This window comes from Branchiostoma lanceolatum, chromosome 2 (genome assembly GCF_035083965.1).
Source record: "Branchiostoma lanceolatum isolate klBraLanc5 chromosome 2, klBraLanc5.hap2, whole genome shotgun sequence".
Classification (NCBI taxonomy): Eukaryota; Metazoa; Chordata; class Leptocardii; order Amphioxiformes; family Branchiostomatidae; genus Branchiostoma; species Branchiostoma lanceolatum.
In genome coordinates, this window is record NC_089723.1 from 18,616,667 (window position 1) to 18,639,112 (window position 22,446).

At 39.7% G+C, this 22,446-nt stretch overlaps 1 protein-coding gene across 3 annotated transcripts in view; it reads right to left on the minus strand.

The window, feature by feature from the left end:
* Positions 1-21,287, minus strand: part of LOC136427724 (uncharacterized) — a 36,570-nt gene extending 15,283 nt beyond the window's left edge. The window contains exons 1-3 of one of the 3 annotated variants that reach the window (XM_066416838.1): positions 21,125-21,287; positions 19,687-19,930; positions 13,492-13,564 (exon numbers count right to left, since the gene is read on the minus strand). In XM_066416838.1, coding sequence (XP_066272935.1) covers positions 13,492-13,564; positions 19,687-19,930; positions 21,125-21,172 — 365 coding nt within the window. In that variant the 5' untranslated portion in view covers positions 21,173-21,287. Of the gene's footprint in view, positions 1-7,539; positions 8,080-10,547; positions 10,942-13,491; positions 13,565-19,686; positions 19,931-21,124 lie in introns of those variants that run through there. The other 2 variants (XM_066416836.1, XM_066416837.1) reach the window with 2 other exon arrangements.
* Between the last annotated feature and the right edge of the window lie 1,159 nt (positions 21,288-22,446).

The following is a 22,446-nucleotide window of genomic DNA, read 5'->3' on the forward strand; positions in this document are numbered from 1 at the left end:
GCTTGTCATGTTGATCGGTACACATAGACATTTTATGGCTCGCGTGTTTACAAGTCAACACATCCAGTCTGTCTGCCCAGGAGAATACTGACCAATTGTACGTGAAACATTACACCACAGATAGACTTGCGAAGTCAATATTTATCTACCAGCTATGAGGTAACTGCTTAATGTTAAAGGATAACGCGGTCAGAAGTGTTCATTACATGAGAAACATATCACGTTAAGTAATGCTTGGTTAAGTTACGGCCTGTCAACAACGCCCAGTATCATAATGAACATGTAACTAGGACAGTAATAACAGCAGCAGCAACAGTGGGACAAAACAGTTGAACTTGAACATCACAGTAAAAAAATCTAACGCAAACTGCATTTAACAGATATGTTCCTAGAAAAAAATTGGTATGACTTTGACCATGATCATACTATCATGTACATGTAAGAAGTACATGTAAGAAGTACATGTGATATCATAGGAGTCAACTTTATACAAAATAATGTATAGGTCATGAGGAATTTCACAAATTAGAAATAACAACCTGAAAATCTATGACATGGTGTAAGATCATAAAGATTATTCCACAGACAACCAAACAATGTTATCAGTAAGAAGACTCCCCCTTAAGAGATATAAACCTAGTTGCAGTTTTATATAGTCACATTTTGTGAGGAGTGGGTTAAGTATTTTTAAAATAATACATAAAGAATGGATAGGTAAGTGGCTCAGGGCTCGAAGTTAACTATGTCCCTATGTCCCGGGGCCACCAAAATTTGACCTTGGACAACTCAATAATCAATTCGGGACATATTTGGGACAATCAGGGCTCCTGAGTGCCACTGTGCTCCTCCCTTGTGAAACTGTATACTGGTCCCACCCACTGTTTTTGGTGTGGTACTAGTCTTCAAGGGGGACTTGAAGGCTCTAAATATTGATACGGAGCACTGGGAGGACCTTGCAAGTGACCGTTCCAGGTGGAGATGCACACTGTTCAGACAGCTCAAATCAGGAGAAGTCAGACTGATGCACAGCGCAGAAGAAAAGCGGATCCGCAGAAAAGAGCTTTGCAACAGAACTTAGTCAGCTTACAGATGTGATTTTTGTGGCAGAGACTGCCATTCTCGTATAGGGCTGTTTAGCCATAGTCGATGCTGTAGGGCTGTTGTGAATTAGGATTTTACCATGATGGTCAATACTGACCGACGGAGGCCATATATATATAGTCTTCTCAAAATCAATCATCATTTATCACTCAGCATAGTGAAAGGAAAGCCTGTCCCAGCTAGGCTGTGGCACATGTCTGCTCCCCTGACAGGGGGTCAGCAGAGGGATGGTCACACCTCATTTACTTGATTAAGGTTTGCCCTGCAAGATTAGAAATCAAACATTTTCGGATTTATTCTACCTCCCCAAGAGCCACCGCATCAACGAAGTCTTTAAACTCTGCAGAATTATGCTTTTTCTTTTATAACCTATTAAAATACATTATTTCAGGTTGTTAACAATATTTCTGGTTGTTAACTTTGTTGAAACTTGTGTTTACTACTGAGTGTATATACCTTTGTATGTATTATATTTTTCAAATTTCATGCAATTTTCTATTTTACAATACACAATTTTGTATATAACTAAAAAATATTCTAACACAGATTGGCTTGGGCTCAGGTCCTGACTTGAGTATAGGTCCAAACCTGAACATGAACCTCTGGAACTGAATGCAGACCCGACACTAAGTTCATATCTTTGGCCCTGGTTGGGACACTTCAGGACACTTTCGGGACAGTTGAAATCCACTTTTGGGACAATGTTGGGACAGTAGGGGAAAAAGTTAATTTCGAGGCCTGTGGCTGATTTTCAAGATGTCATAAAAAGACGGTGCATGAATCCTCCAATACTTTGTTTTTTCGGAGTTGAAAAAAAACACCATCACCATCAAAAGCACCATCACAATGAAGCACAGTAATCAGACTACAGCATACATATCAATCCTGAATTTGTTATGATAGTATACATATAGCCTTTTTTATAGGCTATAAACAATTTCAAAAGACAGTTGACAAGCTGATAACTTACTATGAAGCCTAGTGGAGCAAAGATGTACGAACGGTATCACAACTTTGGCTGGGGACAGCAAGGTTACATGTACTGGTATCTACCTGCAGTTCTACCTATTGCCAATAGAGGTCCTCAGAAAGTACCGGTATCTGTGATGGCAACAGAACACTACCATCGACAGTACAGAAAATTACATGTAGTTAAAAGTAATGTCTACCATTATAAGAAACTTCTTCTTGCTTTATAGGGTCCATTTTGACTTCTGAGGCACAAATAAAGATATAGGACATCTATTTTATTTTGTTACTAACACTAACACTACATGAACTTGTTTATCTCTAGTCTACATGCAATGCCTCAGTAGTGACTATGGAAATAAACGACAATACCTAAAGCATCAAGCAGATATATTGCATAATTTTTCTGAGTCCTGGATAAGTAGAGAATGGTGCTACACGTATATCAATGTAGACTAGAAGAGAGACTGTTGCTTACAGATATGCTACAACTTTTGATTAAGAATAAAATTTGGCAGGAATCCATCCCTTCAACTGTCTCTTCAAGTAATGTTCAATCATGATCTATAATCAGATCAATAAATAAATGAATAAATTTACTTCACACTGAGTTCTGGGATTTGAGTAAAGGAAAAGTAAATGCACCTATGTTTACAACAGTTTTCTACTGACGATTTGAAAGACATGTCAAGTCTCCCTAATTTATGTACTGCTAACCTTTAAACAGACTTCATGCAAGAACTGGTGCAGTACAGTAACTGCAACAACACGTTCAGCACATAACGTGCACCTCTATGTTCAATACCAGTAGAGTACAGTACTTACTGTCTTGTTCTGGCGACAGAGTTTGGCAACCATATACAGTCTGCCATGGTGGCTCTGCCAGGAATAAGCCGCGGTCGTCTGGTCAACATCTGCATTATACGATCCTCCTCTGACCTGGTCATCGTGTTAATACCAACGGATCCGGACCATAAATTACGCCTCCCGAAGAACAGGCTAGAGAGCTAATTTGTCTTGGCAACAAAGACTGCTGGGTTTACAGGCATTGTGGGCAGATTACTCCATCAGTAACTTGCACCCTGCTGACATTTCAGGCACGTGATGTTCTGTAGTCTCCCGCACTGCACTGTCACGAGATGTCTGATGAGCCTCTGCAACAAACACTTCTCCACTGTCTAAATAACTGGAGCCGGAATGGTGCTTTTGGTAAGGCTGCTTACCCGGTATGTCTTGACAAAGTACCTCTTAAAACAGTGTTTTGTCTGCCCTGGAAAGAAACTGCTAGGTGGACCAATGTCAGTTCAAAAAGCGACATACATTTAGTACAAAATATACTAAATGTTTGTACTTGTTCGCTTTCCAGTGTCCCTCAGATAGGCAGACTGCAGTAGGAATGGTGTCAACAAGCTCCTAAGGAGTTGAATGATCTGCAGTGTTTGGACAACTGCTCCTATTGGAAGAATTACCATGAAACAATGCTGAACTGACCCTGACCTTTCTCAACCACCTGTTTGATTCAGCAGTCTTCTTGCCCTAATTAAATCAGTTTTTCTGCTGACCTAGAAAACATCAATTTTCGTACATCCTTGAGGAAATGTCCAGTTTCGAAAAATCATTGAACTGCAACAGTGGCAACACGCTTTTCTAGAGAATACAGTACAGAAGTTCACGGCAGGTAGAAACACTTGAGTCTTTGCAGAAGTAGTTGGACTCCATTAATCAAGCCTTTCGGTCTATTGTGGCCAATTATGAACAGATGGCCTATTGGTTCCCTGGATGACTTCAACAGAATGGCGTCAAAACTGCACTTGATTCCCAAGATTCCCTTCCTTCTGTGCGGCCCAAGGTTTGCGTGGAGTAAACACACAAGGACATGTTACAACACCAGTGCTGTAAGCAGGCCTGGACAACAGGTATTCATGCCTCGTCCCAGTCCGTTGCAAACCCTCAATTAAAAAAACACAACCCCGAAGGACCAACAGTTCAACTGGTGGCGTGACTTGGTACAGCCCACTCCTGTGGTGTATACAGCTCAGCAGAATTCCTCCATAGCAGGGTCGCCTGGAAATACTTCACATCGGCGACTCAATTTGTAGAACACAAATAATAAAACCTAGAAATCTGTTGATGGTGCCAACAAGCCACGCATGTACCAACAATGTACAAAGCCCGCTTAGTGTCTGCGTAACAGGAGCTAGAGTAAACACACAACAATGGGGACCATTTCTTATGTAAATAACATTCATTGTCTCGCCGTAAGTCGAGTGTCACTCACCGGGCACGGCTCAAACTTCTATCGTATGAGCGGTAAGTGGACTTCAAAAATCATCAACAGCTTATCAGTAGACTAATAACTAAAGAAAAACATCATCATCAACACATTAACTGGTATCACTTTAGACTTTGAATGAATTTTTTTTAACGATCGTAGGCAAGCTACTTTCTTTTTTATCCAAAATCATAACATCCTGTCTTTACAAAGGTGTTGCTCCAGAAAAATAGTTATGTCACCAAGTTAGCAATACCAACACAAGGGAATGGTAATGCACTTGCTACAACAAGACAAGAATCACAACAGTTGAAAACTTCTGACAGTTCATGAGTTTTGAGAGGAGCCCTGGGACAGGGTGAACCGTGGCGGGAACAGTAACCTTCACCAGGGAAATGACCTCATACCTGGGCACTTAACACTCCCAGGTAACCCTACACCTACGCCATGCATCTCACAACAATGCGCTACACCACCTCACAAGATATTACATTCTCAGCACACTAGAAAGTGAGAACCTGAGAACTGTATATTACATTGTTAAACTTAGCAACGGCACAAAAACAATCCGATCAATAAATCAGTTACATGTTTTCCCGCTGAATGATTTGTAACCCTTCAGCAACGATTAGTAATAGCTATGTCCTGGATTACTAAATATTTCATATTGCCGTTTTAAAAAGTTTATCTTCAGGATAAAAGATCTGACATTAACAAACAGTTCCAGTTATTAAAAGTGAAATTTATCAGTGATCCTGTATCAATCAGACTTAACGAGCTGATAGCCAATGATAGATTTTGAGCAATTCCGTCCCCCGGGCTTTGAACCAGACTACTGCCGCCCTATTGGCCATTTATCAATTGACAGGTAGAAAACGCTACATGAAAATTTAATGCAGCGTATCCTGGGCTGGTCAAGTTTGATGAAACACCACAAATGAACCCACGTCCTTTATGAAGCTCTATGTGTTCAATTGTCCGGAATCAATAAGCTACCACTAGGCTTAAGCTTTGTGGGTTAAGTGTACCACTACCATGATTTATGTTCTAGCTTCTAGGACTGTTATACATGGTTTGCCATTGCCAGACAACAATGGAGAGGCTTATGTCCATTGTTGTATTGGAGAGCTTTGAACCTTGACATGTTTTTATGTTGAAGAAGCTGACTATCTGAACTATAGCTCCTCAAGAAAGAGGTGGGAGGACGATACACGCACATGTATGCCGGTCATTAAAAAAAACCTCAATGCTTATTATCGAGGCAGTTGTGACAGGGTATATTGTTAAAACTCCCTGGTGATTTCATATCCTTCCTAGTCTGCCCTCCAACCATTTCAACATGTTACTTTAGAAAACACTGACATTGTTCTGGAACTGAAGTTATATTCTATCTGGATATTTTTTATCCTATGTTTGCTCCAATACATAAGAGTGCATCATTTATACCAGGTTTTGTCAGACTCCTTATCTATGAGCTCTAATGGTCAGTACATGTGGGACCCAACATAAGAAAACCCAACAAATACATTTTACATGGCAGAAACAATATCTAAGACAAGAAGAAGAATTTCAGGATTCCTGAACATAAATACATTAGCTTGTGTAAAGGAAGGGTCTATCCAAGCAAACATATGTAGCCTGGTATGACAATACCCTGGTGACTTAACATCATAATGTATTTAATCAATCAACTACCAGTGTGTACAGTACCTATAGGCAACATCCAACCAACATCAACATGCACCCTGACACCTCATCTATATCTGTCATACCTGGTTACCAAAATTAGCCTTGACTTGGTGGCACAAGTCCCCATGGTTGTCTTAGTTGTCATAATCGCTGTCTTAATGTTGTTCCAGAACATTCTACAATGTAGGATTCCAGCCAGTGTCTGTTTGTTCCTAAGGTCACACTACTCAACCTCACACCTGTTTACAATCTCACGTTACAGGTCACACCTGGTGGTAAAACTACCTGTATAGGCTTGATTTAGAAAATATACATGTGCATGGGTACTGGGAAAGATGACAGCTTAAAGTAAAACTGCATCAATCTTCAAAATGGCATTGTTATCAGGTGTCTTATAATGGTACCTTATGAGGTATGGTACCTTATAGGTTATAGGGGTGGATACCAGTTCGGCTTAATAAGGTTCAAGTCCAAGTTTAAGTCCAGAGATTTACGTAGGTTCAGGTCCGGACCTGAACCTGGACTTGATCCTGCCCAGTTAATGTTTTGTTTTATTAGACCAAAATTAAGCACAGAGAATTTATACTGACATGCACATTACTATAAAAGTTCTTGGGGAGAAGACTTTCAAGATAAACCAGAGGGGAGACTCAAAACACTTTTTATCAAACAAAATAGAGAAATATATTTGTACTTTGTTCAGTTTTTTTTTTTTTGACTCAGGTTTTTGTTTTGGCTTTAGGTTTTTTGGACTCGGTTCTTGGATGTTATAAAGGTCTGAATCAGGTCCAGCGAACCGGTATCCACCCCTAGTACCTTATCAGTATATTACCAAGTCATATTCAGATGGTACCCAGTTGAAAGTAGTATTTGATATGGGATGGCTGCTGGTAAAGACTAAAAGACATTAGGAAGAAGATAATTACCATTGCCAAGAAGATAATGTTTTCGGTGCTGTTTGGCCAGTTTGTTTCTGTGTGTGTGTGTGTGTGTGTGTGTGTGTGTGTGTGTGTGTGTGTGTGTGTGTGTGTGTGTGTGTGTGTGTGTGTTACAGTGTGTGTGTGTGTTTGTGGACAGCATAAGGTGAGAAGCTGAAGATGGATCCTTACAATACTTAGGGGTCAGGAAAACAAAGGTCAGGTTTGATAAAGGGTCTCCCAGCGGTTTTCTACAGCACTGCAGTGGAACTTCCTGTTTTGAACTCTTGAGTTCTGGATATGCTTTGGATCTTCTTGACATTCTGTATTGCTACAGACTAGATATCATTGCATTTATAGGGATATGAAGATGAGTACATTTAACAAAATGTATGAATCTATGATTGAAGTGACAAATTTGATAGAACTAACAGTAATGCAAATGCATAAAAATATGTTTTGCACAAGAGTCATTTTAGCCACCAACACCTGCAAGTTATAGTGTAATAAGGTGCCTGTTGATTAATCTTGAGCCTAACTGTGGTGATGGTGTAATCTACTGTTACAGTAACTGGAGTAATATGTACTTACCACCCGATAGCAGTTCCCTGGATGATGTTCAGATTATTGCTAGGCAGAGAGCTGCTTGTTGAGACAGTTCCATGAGCCATGCGTAAGCGCGGCACTCCATTTCTATGTACAACTGTCTCCTTCCCAACTCGTACCTTAACCTGCGCTTCATGTTCTTGCCTTCTCTCTGCATTCTTGTCTCTATACATGTATCTTATAGGCTGTCTCTGTGCATGCTTTTCGAGCAGTTTCCTTGCAAAGGTTTCCATATATCTTGGTTTGGATAATTTTTCATCAGAGGACTGTGGCCACTTCCGCGCATAGTTGTCCTGTGGCCGCTTCCTGGTTTCGAGGTATTTTTCAAAGGCAGGTACGTGTACATCGTGGTGAAGTCGGCAGCTGTCGGCATATTTGACCTTGGCCCTTTCCACAGGCTGGAAGTCCCAGTGATACATCTCTGGCATGTTGAAGTTCACCGGCACAACAACTCGGCTCTCAGGTTCCACAACTGTCTGCATGAATCTCACAACCCAAACACTGCTTACTCAGCCAAACATAGCGCTGGAAAAAAACACTTATTAACATCTGTAGAAATCTCACACCGGGACACTACGGTGAGTCCAATTTCAGAGTCCCAAGAAGTCAACCTTATAAGCCCATGCAGAAAACAGAAATGTCATTCTGACATTCATTTATAAAACTCTCTACGACCAAATTGTTGTTGTGAGGTTCAAGAACTTCCAGCCATTTGAGGAGGGTTTTCAACATCGTACCTCACATCTCTGTTGGAGATAACGAAGAGTCGTAGAATCCAAAGTAACCCAACAGAAACGACTCCTGATGAAGACAGGTTTGATAGACCAAGTCATCCAGATATAGTCATATAGTCAGTCCCTTTGCAGCCACACCCCAGGACTGTATTGGCATGTCAACTAGGCAGGAAGGTACACAGGTTTGTAGGCTGAGGGCGAAGGTGTAACACATGAACACTCTCACCTTTAGACTGACATGCCAGCCTCCCTAAAACACAAGCATTACCAGCGGCATGTCTGCTGTACACATACTTCTGGAGCACCTAGTCTCTAAGTACAAAATTTGACAAGCCTACTGATGAGTTCTGTGGTCTAGGAATTCACATGTCTACCAACAATAAAAGACTGACAGATCAAATAGGAGCTTAAATCCAGATAACTAAGTCAACAATGTTAAGTTCGCTGCTCTGTTCAAGGGGGAAAAGTACTTGACTTGTTGGACCTCCGAGTGTGAATGTTTCGAGCGTCATTGAAATGCACCATTGAAACACAACAGTACCTGCAAAACCCAGTAACCTTTTGTTGGGTAGAATATTTGATTACCACTACGTTTTCAATATGATGAAATCCGAAAATGCCTACCAAATTGTTTCCAGGTCACAACCTTCCTGGGTATACAAAATTATTAGACCAGCCTCCAAAATACTCCAGTGCATAATCACTTATCAAAGACTGCAATTATAATACACAATATATGTATTTGAGGCCTTTCACCACATTCTATAAATTGATGACAAGAAGCTACATTTGAATTGAAAGCTTTGAATCCTACATTCCCTGACACATTACCATGTACATATACTTTAGACATTCAACAGCATACCATGCTTACACTGAACACAATGAACAGAATTACCCTATTATAAATTTCCATACGAATATGTCGCAATTTGCTCTCCCCTTATGAACAATCTCAATACCTGTGCTCATATCTGTAGACCGGTGTAATTAGCCAATTCCCCTCACACATCGCAGTGTTTTGGAAAGTTCATGAGTAGCCGAACCTTTCATGTGAACCTCTGCAACATAGCAGACAAGGGTAAGCACTCTTTTCGCCCTAAATCAAATTTACACACAGTTCACTTTGTTGCCAAAGGCTGCAACTGAGCAAACCAACTCAGAATCAAAGGCCGTGGAGAGAACAGCCCGGTCTTGTTGAGCCTCGAAACCAAGCCAAAAACACGGGCTGAGCCCTTTCTCTTCCTGAACTGATCCTGGTTACTGTAAGGATAAGGAGAGTGATCTTAAGAAAGCGCAGTGGGAGAGGGAAGAACAAACAATAACAGTGGCGTTATTCCAGGCATTATTTAGCAGGCCTTGGAAAACTGAAGATAAAAGACTTTCATCCTTCCAAAAACAATTTCAGCTGTAAAAGCAAGATAAGAAAGATTGACATGTGAAGTTGTTGTATAATTCCACTTGTGGACGTGACTATAAACAAAGTCTGGTAATCCATGTACCCTATTAGCCTTACTGACATAAATCCAATTTTCTGTTATTTTTTCCTTCTATTTGTCTTGAGGCCTTGCGAATCAAATACCTTGGTTTGCAGTCTTTTTGACAAGCATACAAGGGAAAAGAAAAGGTCTGCTACTTGTATCAACATCTATACTGACGTGAAAATAAACAGTGCCACTGTGGAAAGGGAAAAATGCCTAAGGCATGGAGACAACCCCTTCAAAAATTACAATGTTTCACTAGACTTGATGAGAAGTAAACATCTTGTAACTGCCTACTTCAAGTGACGCATACTAAAACTACCACTCATAAGTCTACCCACATACGCTATGGTAAGAAAGGAGCCAAACTATGAGTATCCACATATAACAGCTATTGATCTGCAAAAAGAGATTATGCCTGCATTGAGATTGAATGATAGACTGGACAGTTTAAGAGAGAGAGTAATAAAATTAGTAGAAATCATTGTAGCAGAACAAGTAAGTATTAAAGAAGGTCAGAAAGAGAAATGAAATGTGAATTATCAGCATTACAGTCAATCTCCTGTTCACCTGGTGCCTAATTGGCAACAATTTATGAGAGATAAAACACTTAATAGTGGCCAAATTGGCCAGAAATCACTGGTTTTACTGGTCTAAATGAGGACCACTAGTGACAGGTGACCAGTAAGATTTATAGCTATTGCAAAGACAGATACTTAGGAATTACATGTATCCCAAAACAGCACAGGCTGTGGGTAAAATGAAGCATCATTTCCACCTTCCATAACAGACTCTGGCAGCGCAATTCCTATGATCAGTGCTGCTGATGGCTCCCCTTGATTTACAGCAGAGGCACAGTAACATGCAATCCTTCCCGGTGCATCCCAGGGTTAGGATGTCAGCCCTACGGTGTTTGTATGGTGCCCCGCGCGTCCTCAGTTGTCTGACTTGTCCTCAAGGCCAAAGTGCTCCACATTTCCCTCCCGTCCGCGTAAAGCTGAGTTATTGATCCAGGTGTGGTGAGATGCTCGGCACGTTTCCCGGGACACACGTATCCCCCGTACGCCCACCAACACACTGGTGCCACGGCAACAGATACAAGAGGCATGCGAGAATACCACAAATCACCAGCGTGCTAGTATCAGTATCTCTCACCGGCCTGCGGGTAGGCAACACTAATTACTGGGGACAATGTGGGCAGGGAGAATTGTTATCTAGATTTGCATATGAATCAACACGGGAGTGAAGATTTATCACACCCTGTTGTGCATTAAGATAAGGGATCTACTGGAATATCAGGTACTGTAGCACCTGGTACATACATGTAATGCAGGTACAGGTGTCAATCATGTGCCCTTGGCTAGATAGGCAGCACAAAAAATGTAAAAACAGTCCAGTATCATTCTGCATCAACAAGGAATGTTAGTAATCTATTCTATCCATAAGCTTAATCTATAACTCACTTCTTTGGAAGGCACAACCAATAAGTGGTGAATAACTGTCTCAATAAATTTCTGCCTATAAATTCTTGGATGCTTTAGATTGTGTCGTCAAGAAGGGTGCACTAAATTATTCAAGAAAGGCAAAGGTAATTCAATTCCTTATTGTCTGGAAAAAAATGTGTCAGTGTTAGCCATGATGAGAGCGCTAGCAGGACGACAATACAGTTATGAATGATGAGAGGATTCTCCTACACAATGAAACATTCATGCAACATGCATACTTGCGAATATCACAAAATAGATCAGGGTATCTATTCTTTTCTATTCAACCTGTCTATTGACACCTATAGCAATGGGCTGAAATGGTAGGTCAAGGACAACAGAAACATGTACCTGTCTATTTATTCATGTATTTACCTGTCAAACTTATTTTTTTCAAAAGAAGTTACATTTATCAGGTTTTATTTCTTATGTCTCTTATGTTCAACAATTAGAATACATTATTTCCAAACGACTTGATAAGACTCAAAAACACCTGGGGAAGACCACATATTGTCCTTTCTACATAAATCATTCTTGTCATTATGTAATTGATTACCAAAATGCATGGGTTCTTATCAACTATTTGTGATCACATATTATTGTTTCCTCACTCACACACACACACACTCACTATCCGGTTTATCGTCCTAGTTTTATGTATCAGTTTTGTGGTTTCTCATGTGTTTCACATATTTTGTATATGTGCCATGTTATCATTATTTCTTTGTTATTTTGAAAATCAATACAAAGAATGAGAAAAAAACACATGTACCCATACATTATAGCTTCACTGATACAAGTCATGAAATAAAGTGCTTTGATAACATCTATTAATGGACAGTGACTACTAGTACTCAATCAACTTGTTTTTGTCCTTACATATCTAAGATAGATGTGATCTAGGAAATACATGTAACATGTAGTTTTGAAACCAACATCCATGCACCTGTTCAGAATAGCAATTGCATGGCAAAAGCTGGCTGCAGTTCTAAACATAACCACTAGGTGGCACCTCTGCACTGTGGGGTCAACAAGGGGTCACTTGTTTCTCATATGAAGCAGCACCTGTTTCACTTCGGAAGGAATTGTTTTGTTAGTTTCCTCACATGCAATGTTTCCAAGTCATCTTATAATACAACAAATAGATTCACAATAAACATCAACATTCATTACCTTCTAGAAATCAAAACTATGTGTAGGATCCAACTTACTAAGAGTGATGAAAATGATGACATCATATTATATATCTCAGGGCTCGAAATAGTGGGTGCATGTGCACCTGTGTGCACCCAAAATTGGAGCTGTGCACCTAATTTTTGACTGTGGGTGCACTGGTGCACCTAGATATTTTTGTAGGCTATAGGGTAAAGGTACTATTGTGCACTAGTATACAGAATATTCTTGAAATGTAAGTATCAAAAAAAGGAATATAATCTTTTGTTAGTGTAACAGTTGTACTTAATTTGATGTATTACTTGTTTGAAATTTTGAAGTTAGCAATAGAATTACAAAGTGAAGTTCTTAGGAGCGTTAAACTTTTTAATTATGTTTTGCTGACATTCAACTTTATTTTGTGGTGCACCCAAAATTCTTTCTGTGCAGCTAATTTTTTTGGTTGGGTGCACCAGTGCACCTATTTCCAAAAATGAATTTCGAGCCCTGTATCTGGTACTTTTTCAACTGATGTAGGTCAGATGTCTATGAAGACAGGTCATCATGTAAATCTCAAGGAAAAGTCCTGTTCACCATTGTCATGATATAACAAGTTTGTTTTATGTTATCATTACAACCATTACAATAGATACCAAGGAGGTTATATAGACTATATAACCTCCTTGATAGATACCAACAAGCAAAGCTAAAGCTTGAAATGGTCTTTGGTATAGCAATGCTACTGCAGTACCAAACCTGTTCAAGTGGTGGCATTCTTACCTTGCCGTGGATTTTCAACAAATTTCTATAGGTTCTGGTCAGCAATAAACTCTTTTTATTGCCCTGTATTCAGCAGTAACTTATCAACAAAAAAATCTTCCTCTTGGTTTGCTCTCGACTGTCCATTTTAGTCAAAGTAACTGAAGCTTACCGCACTAATACTTACAAGGAGCTCGACCAAAGCAAACATTGAGTACTGAATTTGAACGGCATGCGCATAACTGTATGCATCATAATTGAGTTAAGATAGAACTCTACAAATGCCCATGAAAGAATGGGCACGGCTAGCTGTCGGTTAGTACTCACTATTCAAACTTGTGTCTTTCCAGAAAGCGAGAGAAGCTGGTGGCTGCATTGCCTCTTTCCAGCGCTAGGGGTCCTGTAAGGAAATAAAATATAACATTTATTTACCAATCAAACATAGAGTCAAATCCCTCGAACCAAATAATCATTCATAATCAATCAGCCTTCCAGATTAATAACTGTCCTATACTAGAGAAGACAGAGGCCAGGTAAAATATTCACTGGTACAATAGCAGACTACCAGACATTGTGGTTATATGTTACAATCAATGTCTTATGAGAGGCTTCAAATGCAAGTAGCATGTTCTTAACTTAACACAAAAGGTTTGGATACTTGATTTCAGTCAATCATACATGTACCTCCATTGCAACTTAATGGCTATAGACAAACATGCACTCCCTGCACAAGAGATATCATAAGAACATGGGTAATAGACAAGGGTTGAAGACTTTAGTGATGATGTTATCTGTCTGAACAGTTCACTGCTTTAACTCAATTTTGTGGCACACACTGCTTTTCTTCAGACTTCATTATTAGATCTACATACCAGTTGTTTACCCCACGACTGGTAGGACAATGCTGTCCACAAGACCGTTATAGTGAGACAGACCATCAGTTGTTTGTATACGAGTCCAGGCACTTTGCCACAACATTTTGATTGCAAGTCAAGGGGAAAGTAGGACAACTAATGATAAAAAAAGGGTCTATAATGTAATGTACACAAGATACAACAACTGGTTGTAAATACTATGTACACACTTGTTTATTGATTCAAAACCTCTTGTAATGACAGGTACATAGCCACTGCACGCTAATCCAGTAAGCCTTTGGATGTTGTAACTACCACATAGACGCAGGTTCCATGGCGAGCACGAATGTTTTCTCTCCCACATGACGCAAGTAGCCATACTTGACTGAGAATACAGTAAGGGAGTCTGGTGCTGAGTGTAATGTATATGGGAGTAGAGTAGATGTGTTCTTTCATGAGCAATGGCTGTAAAATGACAAGCTACAGACAAAGAGCAGACCACTGTCATGTCAAAGACATATGATACAGAAGACTGGTGTCAATGTCAATCAAACTACAATATACCCTTTGCTCCGAGTTAACATGATTATCAAAAAAAGTAAATCAAAAGGTTTAGAAATCAAGTTCAAAATTTAGAACTTCTAGAAAACTGCACTGCTTCATGAACCACACATCTATCTAATTAATTTTTATGTTCAAGGTTCTGTGTGCAAATGTGTGTAGACAGTAATTCATTAACCACAGTAAATGTTAAGTAACGGAAACCACAAACCACACAACCTAATTAGTGGCGACAATCACTTACAACAAATGCAAGGGGCTCAGTTGCAGTTCAACTCTATACCACCACTAGTAATCAGCTGTGTAACAGTATACCCTGCCTCTGACCTTTTTCACAAACTAGATCAAAAGTTGACCTGTAAAAAGAATTCCTGCCTCAAAAGATGGACAACAACATTTAGTGAGCCATTGCTAGACATAGGCCCTTCATGACTAGTGATTTAAACCACCTGTGCAATGGGACAGGTGTGTGCATAGGTGCACCAATACAATTCACTGCACTCCAAGAAAAGAACTCTGCAAACAATTTCACCTCTTCAGGCTTGAAAAGTTAAGTGCATCATCTAGCCAACAAATGAATAAACCCATAGATTACAAGTACAATAAATACAATTGAAATTCTAATCATTAATCAAATTATGTATGGTATAAGTGGTCCACAATTACAGGTGCAAGGGTGTCAACGTAATGCTTGTATATGATAGTGGTAGGACATAAAATAGTGCATACACAGTACTACAAAATGGATATCTTATCTGTTATCAGCATCACTATAGCAACAATCAAACATTTTTGTCATTCAACCACATGTTGTCAAACAATGAAAGATCACTACACAGATCTATGTCAGCAAAATCCAATGCTATTGATTCAGAAGCACTCTACACTAAGGTGAAAGCTCAGTTGTTACTGTACTAGCCATTGTGTGAGCATTGGTTACACGCCATGAAGAAACGACAAACAAAAGTTGTCCCCCTTTGACTTACAAAATGTATTGTAGCCCTTCTGTACAACAGAACCTGGCAGGGCAATGATCCCTCACAGGACAAAACAACCTGGGTCTGTTTTCACTAAACCAACAGGGCAATCTGGGACCAGCATGTGTAACCACCTGCCTCTGTGGTCTACAGTGACTTCAACTGGTTCATTCAAGCTAATACAACTTTTACAGTTAGGCAGTTAAGTACTAAGGAACACTGCACTTAGTCTACTATACCCTCTTTTATTGATTTACAGAGAATCACAGGACAGAATATGTTAAACTTTGTTATACATTTAAAATTTCAAAGTCAATAGAACAGGGACTTATGAATAGAGAGTACCGATACATTAATACTGTAACTATTCAGGGTTATGTTGAAAGTAGAACACTTTTTTTCAGATCCGTTTAATCCACAACCATTTGAACAGGTACAAATGGCAAATATGGTAAAGAACTTGGTGTGTGGTTGGGAAAACAAAGTGGATTGATATATGGACGGTCTAACTTAGTTCAAAGGGCTGGGTGGGATGGAGAGTATTTGCAGAATCTGTTATTCTTTTCCTCAAGACATACATGTACCAAGAATAAATGTTTTGCATGCTCTATGCCAACTCTCATCGGGATGTCCATACATGCCCTAACTAAAGCAACCTTTGCCCCATAGAGCTTAAAAAAACAAATTAAAGATAAAGAACATGTATGTATTTCAGATTATGAAGCAATACTGATATGCTTTGCTTGGTCTGAAGAAATGGAATGGCATCTCAATTGTTAAAAAAATATACATGTCCCTGAAACTTGAAAGAAATATATTCATTGTTTCATCTCTGTACTAAAAATAAATTGTTTTAAAAACACCTGGGACCAGAAAAGTCCAATTATGATAAGAAACTAAACAACTTAAGTCATATATATATGATCTATTTGTGGTCTCCATACCAGGTGAAAAATTTTAGTTTTAAGAATTACACTCTAAGACTATTAAAGGGTGATTGTTAAGCAAACATGCCACTTTATGTCCACTATAACCTCTGACATGTCTGTGTAGTGTTTGTATTACTGGCTATCAGGTTTTACTGGCTATCATAAGAATGGATGTAGGAGTTCCTGTTATGACTTTGACGTTAAACAAGGGTTTGGTAAAAGAACATTTTATGCATGTTTTCATTGGTCAGAATGCTGCACAAAATGTGTGTGTTTTTATCCAACACTTGGTAATTAGGATTCCAAAAGTTGAAAACACTTTTCTGTGGCATGAGGCAACACAATTACATAATATAATATAAGAATATGTATGTAGCTACATGTGTGTCATCATTATCTAGAGATGAAACACCCACACACCCCAGGTTACCTCAACTCAACCCCTCACCCGGGCCAAAAAAAATGACAGAAAAGAAATAGCAGACATGCTCATACAAATATCTGGTGACAACCAGCTACCCTGGTATCTTAACTACATTTTGTACATACAAATTGATTTGTTACAAATCACTTATAAGCTAACAAAAAGTCTGAGACAAACTTTCAGTTAAGGCAGCTGTACTCTGAACTGTTAGTACAAAGGTAGAGCACATGTAAACATCCTTTTGCTACAAGAGGTCATGAAAGCTTTTTACAATTGATTTGCAAACAGTCATAAATGTTGGCCCAATAAGTCTCAGCAATGACCTTTGGTTCCAACTTTTTCACGCCTGTTGACTTGACTGTTTGGTGGTGCATTTGTTTTCACACAGCAGGGACCTACAGAATGGTATATTCTTGAAAAACTAGACCCTTTCATATTCTTATACGTCAAGCAAAGCACAGGATTAGACCAAAACAGTGTTTTGTGTATTATAAGTATAGAATTGCAGAGCTGTGTTCCATCATCCTATAGCTAACCTGTGAACACTAAATGCCACAGTAATTTGACAAATGTTTGGATGTCCCCAGGCCTTGAAAAGACTTACAAGGAAAGGAAACAAACAAAGAGGTTTAGGCGTTGACTGGGGCACACATTATCCCATCCATCTCCTGAGTTAAGCCTACGGATAAGGAGTTTTCACGCAAACACCTGTGGATTGAGTCCACAACCACGCACCTGCCTAAGGATCTGTTACCCTTCAGCAAGCACCACTGTCCCAGGCAGGATTCGGTTACAAGATCCAAGCACTTTTCAGAAAGCACAAGAGAATAGCCCGGTCTCTAAGCAACAGTCCTCCTTAGGGCTTCACCCTGGCACAACAACACTAGAAAGACTTTCAAGGAATTTTTGTCCTACAACAAAGGGATGCTGTAACAGACATACTTTTTGTCATGTCACCCATTTTGGGGGAATCCTTCATGCATTAACTCTTCACCTCGCGATCTCCCCATGCAACCGTTAAGGCTGTTGTATCAACACAAGGAAAACCACTATATGTTTACCGAATACACACGATGCAGTAACATGGTGGCTCAGCATTCGAACTGAAAAAGATATCTCAAATTCTTACCACAAATTGATAGCTATTTCTCAGATGGAACAACTTGCAATTAAACTGGGATACAAAGAGTAGAAAGACAGCAAAAGTACAAACATGGCTATGCCTGAATAGGTATGTAGCATATTATTAGGGTCAGCCCTGCAAATTGTTGCAGTGACTAGAGGTCTTAGGCCTACCTTCTGTAATACAAAATTCAGTTTTCTAGTAGACTATATGTCCAGTACCTACATAAAATACATGCACAATATACAGGTCGTATAAAAACTGAAGCTGAATAACAAGTGCCAGTAAACAAAAGGGTAGGGTCTCCTGATACTGTATAAATGTATTTCAAACACATATACCTTTCCCACAGAGAATTAAGGTTAAAGCATTTCATCAATACCTAATGTCCTGTGACAATCTTTTTTAATCTATGAATACCTGTGTCATGAAACATATTGACTTTCTGTACCTGGGCTCTCTCAAATTGTTATGATATGTGAGATGACTGTACTGTAATAATATACAGCTTGTTTGATTTCACAACAAATCTTGTTAGGGTTGATAGATTATATTAGTATCAGGAAAGATTAAGATTCTCTTCTTCTATACTGGGCATTATATTTTTAATGGCCAAACTTTTTTTCACACATAAGATACATGTAGATTTTAACTTTTAAGCTTTGGGCCTTCAATATACCATCCTAGTTGCCTCAGTACAGTACTGCACCCACTATGATTGATCATAGGGCAACATTATCTCATTAGATAGTTTGTGTCCTATAGGCATTACACAATTTTGGTATTGTCAAACTGATAAGAGTAACTGATACTAGTTACAGTAGGGACACTGTGATATTTCAAATTTGTGTTCATGAAGTTATATGTTGTCTACCTCTGTAAAACAGCACAACATTATATGATGTGTGTATCGTGCAAGTAATTTGGGACGGATAAATTGTTGTGATAAAATCTATTTAAGACTTGGGGGGTAGGATGCTACTATTGAGGCCACATCGACATGACTTGGACAAAGGTTTACTGATAACGTGCCTCTTTTAATTATAGGGTTGATGGATTGTACTGATTCAAAAAAGCAGATTACCATTCACAGTACACTCAACATAGAAATAATGTAAACAGATATATCATATAGATAAGATAGTAGATACCAACATTTTAGCCTCCACTCACAAGAACAGAAGTACTAGAAATCCTGATGCTCGAGAATGGCATGTCAAGTCATTGTCAACTGATTACAGAGATTAAGGACAAAACAAGTGGTTGTTACTGGTGTTTTGACGTTACTTTCTCCTCTGTTTTGTCACAAATTCCCTGACAACAAGGGACAAATGTCACATCATGTAATTATACACCCTAGCCAGTGTTCAACCCAGTAATCACAATAATGCACATGCATTGCTAAATCCAGTCCAAGACGGAACAATGCCCCAATAAGCCCTTTACTTGCAGTCAATTAGTAAGTAATCAGGATATTGTGCGCTCATTGTGAAAATGAATTACCTGTTTTCAAAAGACGTGAGCCTTGCAGTGTAAGCCGAAACTTATTTAATGTCCCAAACAGTCAAAACAAACCCTTAAGCTTGGTAAGAACAGGGACTTATGAATAGAGAGTATGTAGCTCTCCAGATAGAGTTATGACTACACAACTTACGCAGGGTGAGTTTTTGTTTCTCGCTTGCCCTTTTGCGTTGCCGAGGCGCCATGGCTGGTAGGTCAGGGGTGGCTGGAGCGCCCTCGGATCCAGCGGACCCTCCCGGCCGAACGTCCAGGGTGATGATGCTCGCTGTCGTGTTACCTGTCCGTGGAGTGGAGGGCGCAGCGCGAGGGTTCCAGGGGTTGGATACGCACGCCCCTGGGCCACCAGTCGGAGACCTACCAGACATTTCTTCACTGTCCTAGCAGACGGGAAAGAAGGAAAAGAGAGAAAAAACTGTCATTACTCAACAATACATAGTAATTACAAGCTGGTGCCTTATGATATGTTACATATAATCAATAATATACATTATTACATCATCAAAGGGCATGCAGTCAGAGCACACTACCCCATTAACCTTTGTCAGAAAAGATATGACAAAGAACACATAGTATTGATATGGTAACTGGATAATAAACTTTAGCAGCGGAAAGGGCAGGTGGTACATTGATTCTCCATCATGATTTAGTTGGCACAATGTCTCTACTCTCTGTCAGTCCAGTCTTTTGATATTACAGTTTTACAGTTGTAAAAATCCTACATGTAACTTTATGATTGTCAGGCATGGTGAATGGCATTCTTATGTAATGGTATTGGGCAGCATGCTTAAGATTCCTTTCATCATCTGAAATCTTCATTATCTGAAATTATCTGACCATTCAATAGATGGGAGATAGAAAATCAATAGATCATAAGTACTGTGAGTACTTTCTAAGTCACGACTGAAGAGGCTGACACTGTAGTGAGCACAACTCTTCCACAACTGTCATGATGAATAAACAATAGGACAGTATGTCAATTATCATGTTCATAATAAGTGTCCTGTCCCTTCGAGAATGAATCTGAAGGACAAATACCAAGTTTGTGATGCTATAACTAGTATAAGATAGATAGTTCATTCAACTGCACTGACATTTAAAGTTCATAAACATGAATATGAGACAACGATGCAGAAAAATTAATAATTTTGACGAACTAGTAATCTAAGGAAGTATTATCATCGTCTTCAACTTATCAAGAATGTCTTCTGAACAAGGTATTCCAAACGCGTTCTCTTTGGTAGTAATGCATTAATGAAACTGATCGATTCTGATTTGGCTTGGCTTGTCGACTGGCTGTCAACATTTATGACTCTTGGCATGATCACGAATTACTTGTCCTAAAACGTCGATGTATCATACTCTAATATCCACACGCCAGAATAATGCTTTAGACGGTACGTGAGCACACAGGTTGAATTTTTGTGCAGTTGAGTTGCTCACACCGCCCTCCCCACATCTAGATCTTCAGACGCGTACGTACAGTTCAAGCTCGGGTGAAAGTGGGGTGAAACACCGTAACAGCGAACCAGAACAATGGAATATCCGTCACAGCGACGCTTCTTTACACCTACCTGGCGTCCTGGCGACGCCTTCCGTCTAACCCACCACTCAATAGGCATTACATGTCACCAAATCGACGGGGAAATTGATATCTGCTGTGAAGACGGCACGAGTTTCCATACCTCTGGACTGAAAATGACACAGCTCCGCCGCCATTTTGATAATAACCGCTTTGCCTCTGTAGAGCTCCGCAGCGAACTACTTTGTTTCGTATTGAAGATTATCATTCATCGGGATCCCCAAAGAGTGTAAACGCCATGACATAAGCTACGTCCGATCTGTTTTATTCTGATATCATGGTAGATTCTGTAAATATGATAATACGGCGGGATTGGAATATAACTCTCAATTTTACTACGCGGATTGATACAAAGACGTTGACGCGGTGGCTTCATTGACAACGGGCTCAAGAGCGGGAAATTTAAAATTGTCATGGTTTAAGTTACCTGCGATGTGGAGAATTCTTTCTACGTTTCAAAGACAAAAGTCCAGTTTTAGCTGTATTGCAAGATTAGCAAATCATGTAGACAGAGCGCGTGGGGTCCCTGCTGAGATCATTCGGAAGTTTACTTGCCGGGATGAAGGCCCATGCAGATTCTCGAGGCTTCGCGGGGGGTAGATGCAACAATGCACCCCGGGGGCCCATCCTCTCGTTTACCCAGACGTCAGAAACACGACGTTGTTTGTTTGTTTGTTTGTTTGTTTGTTTGTTTGTTTGTTTGTTTGTTTGTTTGTTTGTTTGTTACGTTGCTAAGAATTTAGCATCACTGCCGTGCAGTCGGTCCATCCCATCAACAAAGATTTGCGAAGCACAGAATTGTTTTTCAGGGACACTCAAAATGGGATTTGGTCCGAAGCTGTCCCTGATGACATAACATGTATGCATAGACAAACTACGACTTCCAGTGACAAGGGAGATCACTTTAAAAAGCCAAATCTAGCATTAATGATCATTAATCTTTAAGGTACATAGAGCCTTTCAGAGGAAAGTCCCTTGAACTAATATCCATCTAACGTTAACTTCTACTATTCCGAAACCGACTGCCATTTGGAACGGTGCCTCAGAAATGGCCGAAAATTGCATTAGGGAAAATTGATTTAGTCAGGCTGTAACTCGTCCCGTTTCTTTATTTCCGTCGGCGAAACCACGTAAAAAATAAAAAATAAACGGAGCCGAACCTCTGCTTGGAGAGTAGCGACGCGCTTCCTTCAGAGTACGGGCGATGCCCTTGGTGCTGATGACGCTATCCTGTTGTTCAATAGTAACCTGCCAGGCGGGGCTTCAACACGGATATGCTATTCCCTATTCCAGTAATCGTGACATGTGATGTGT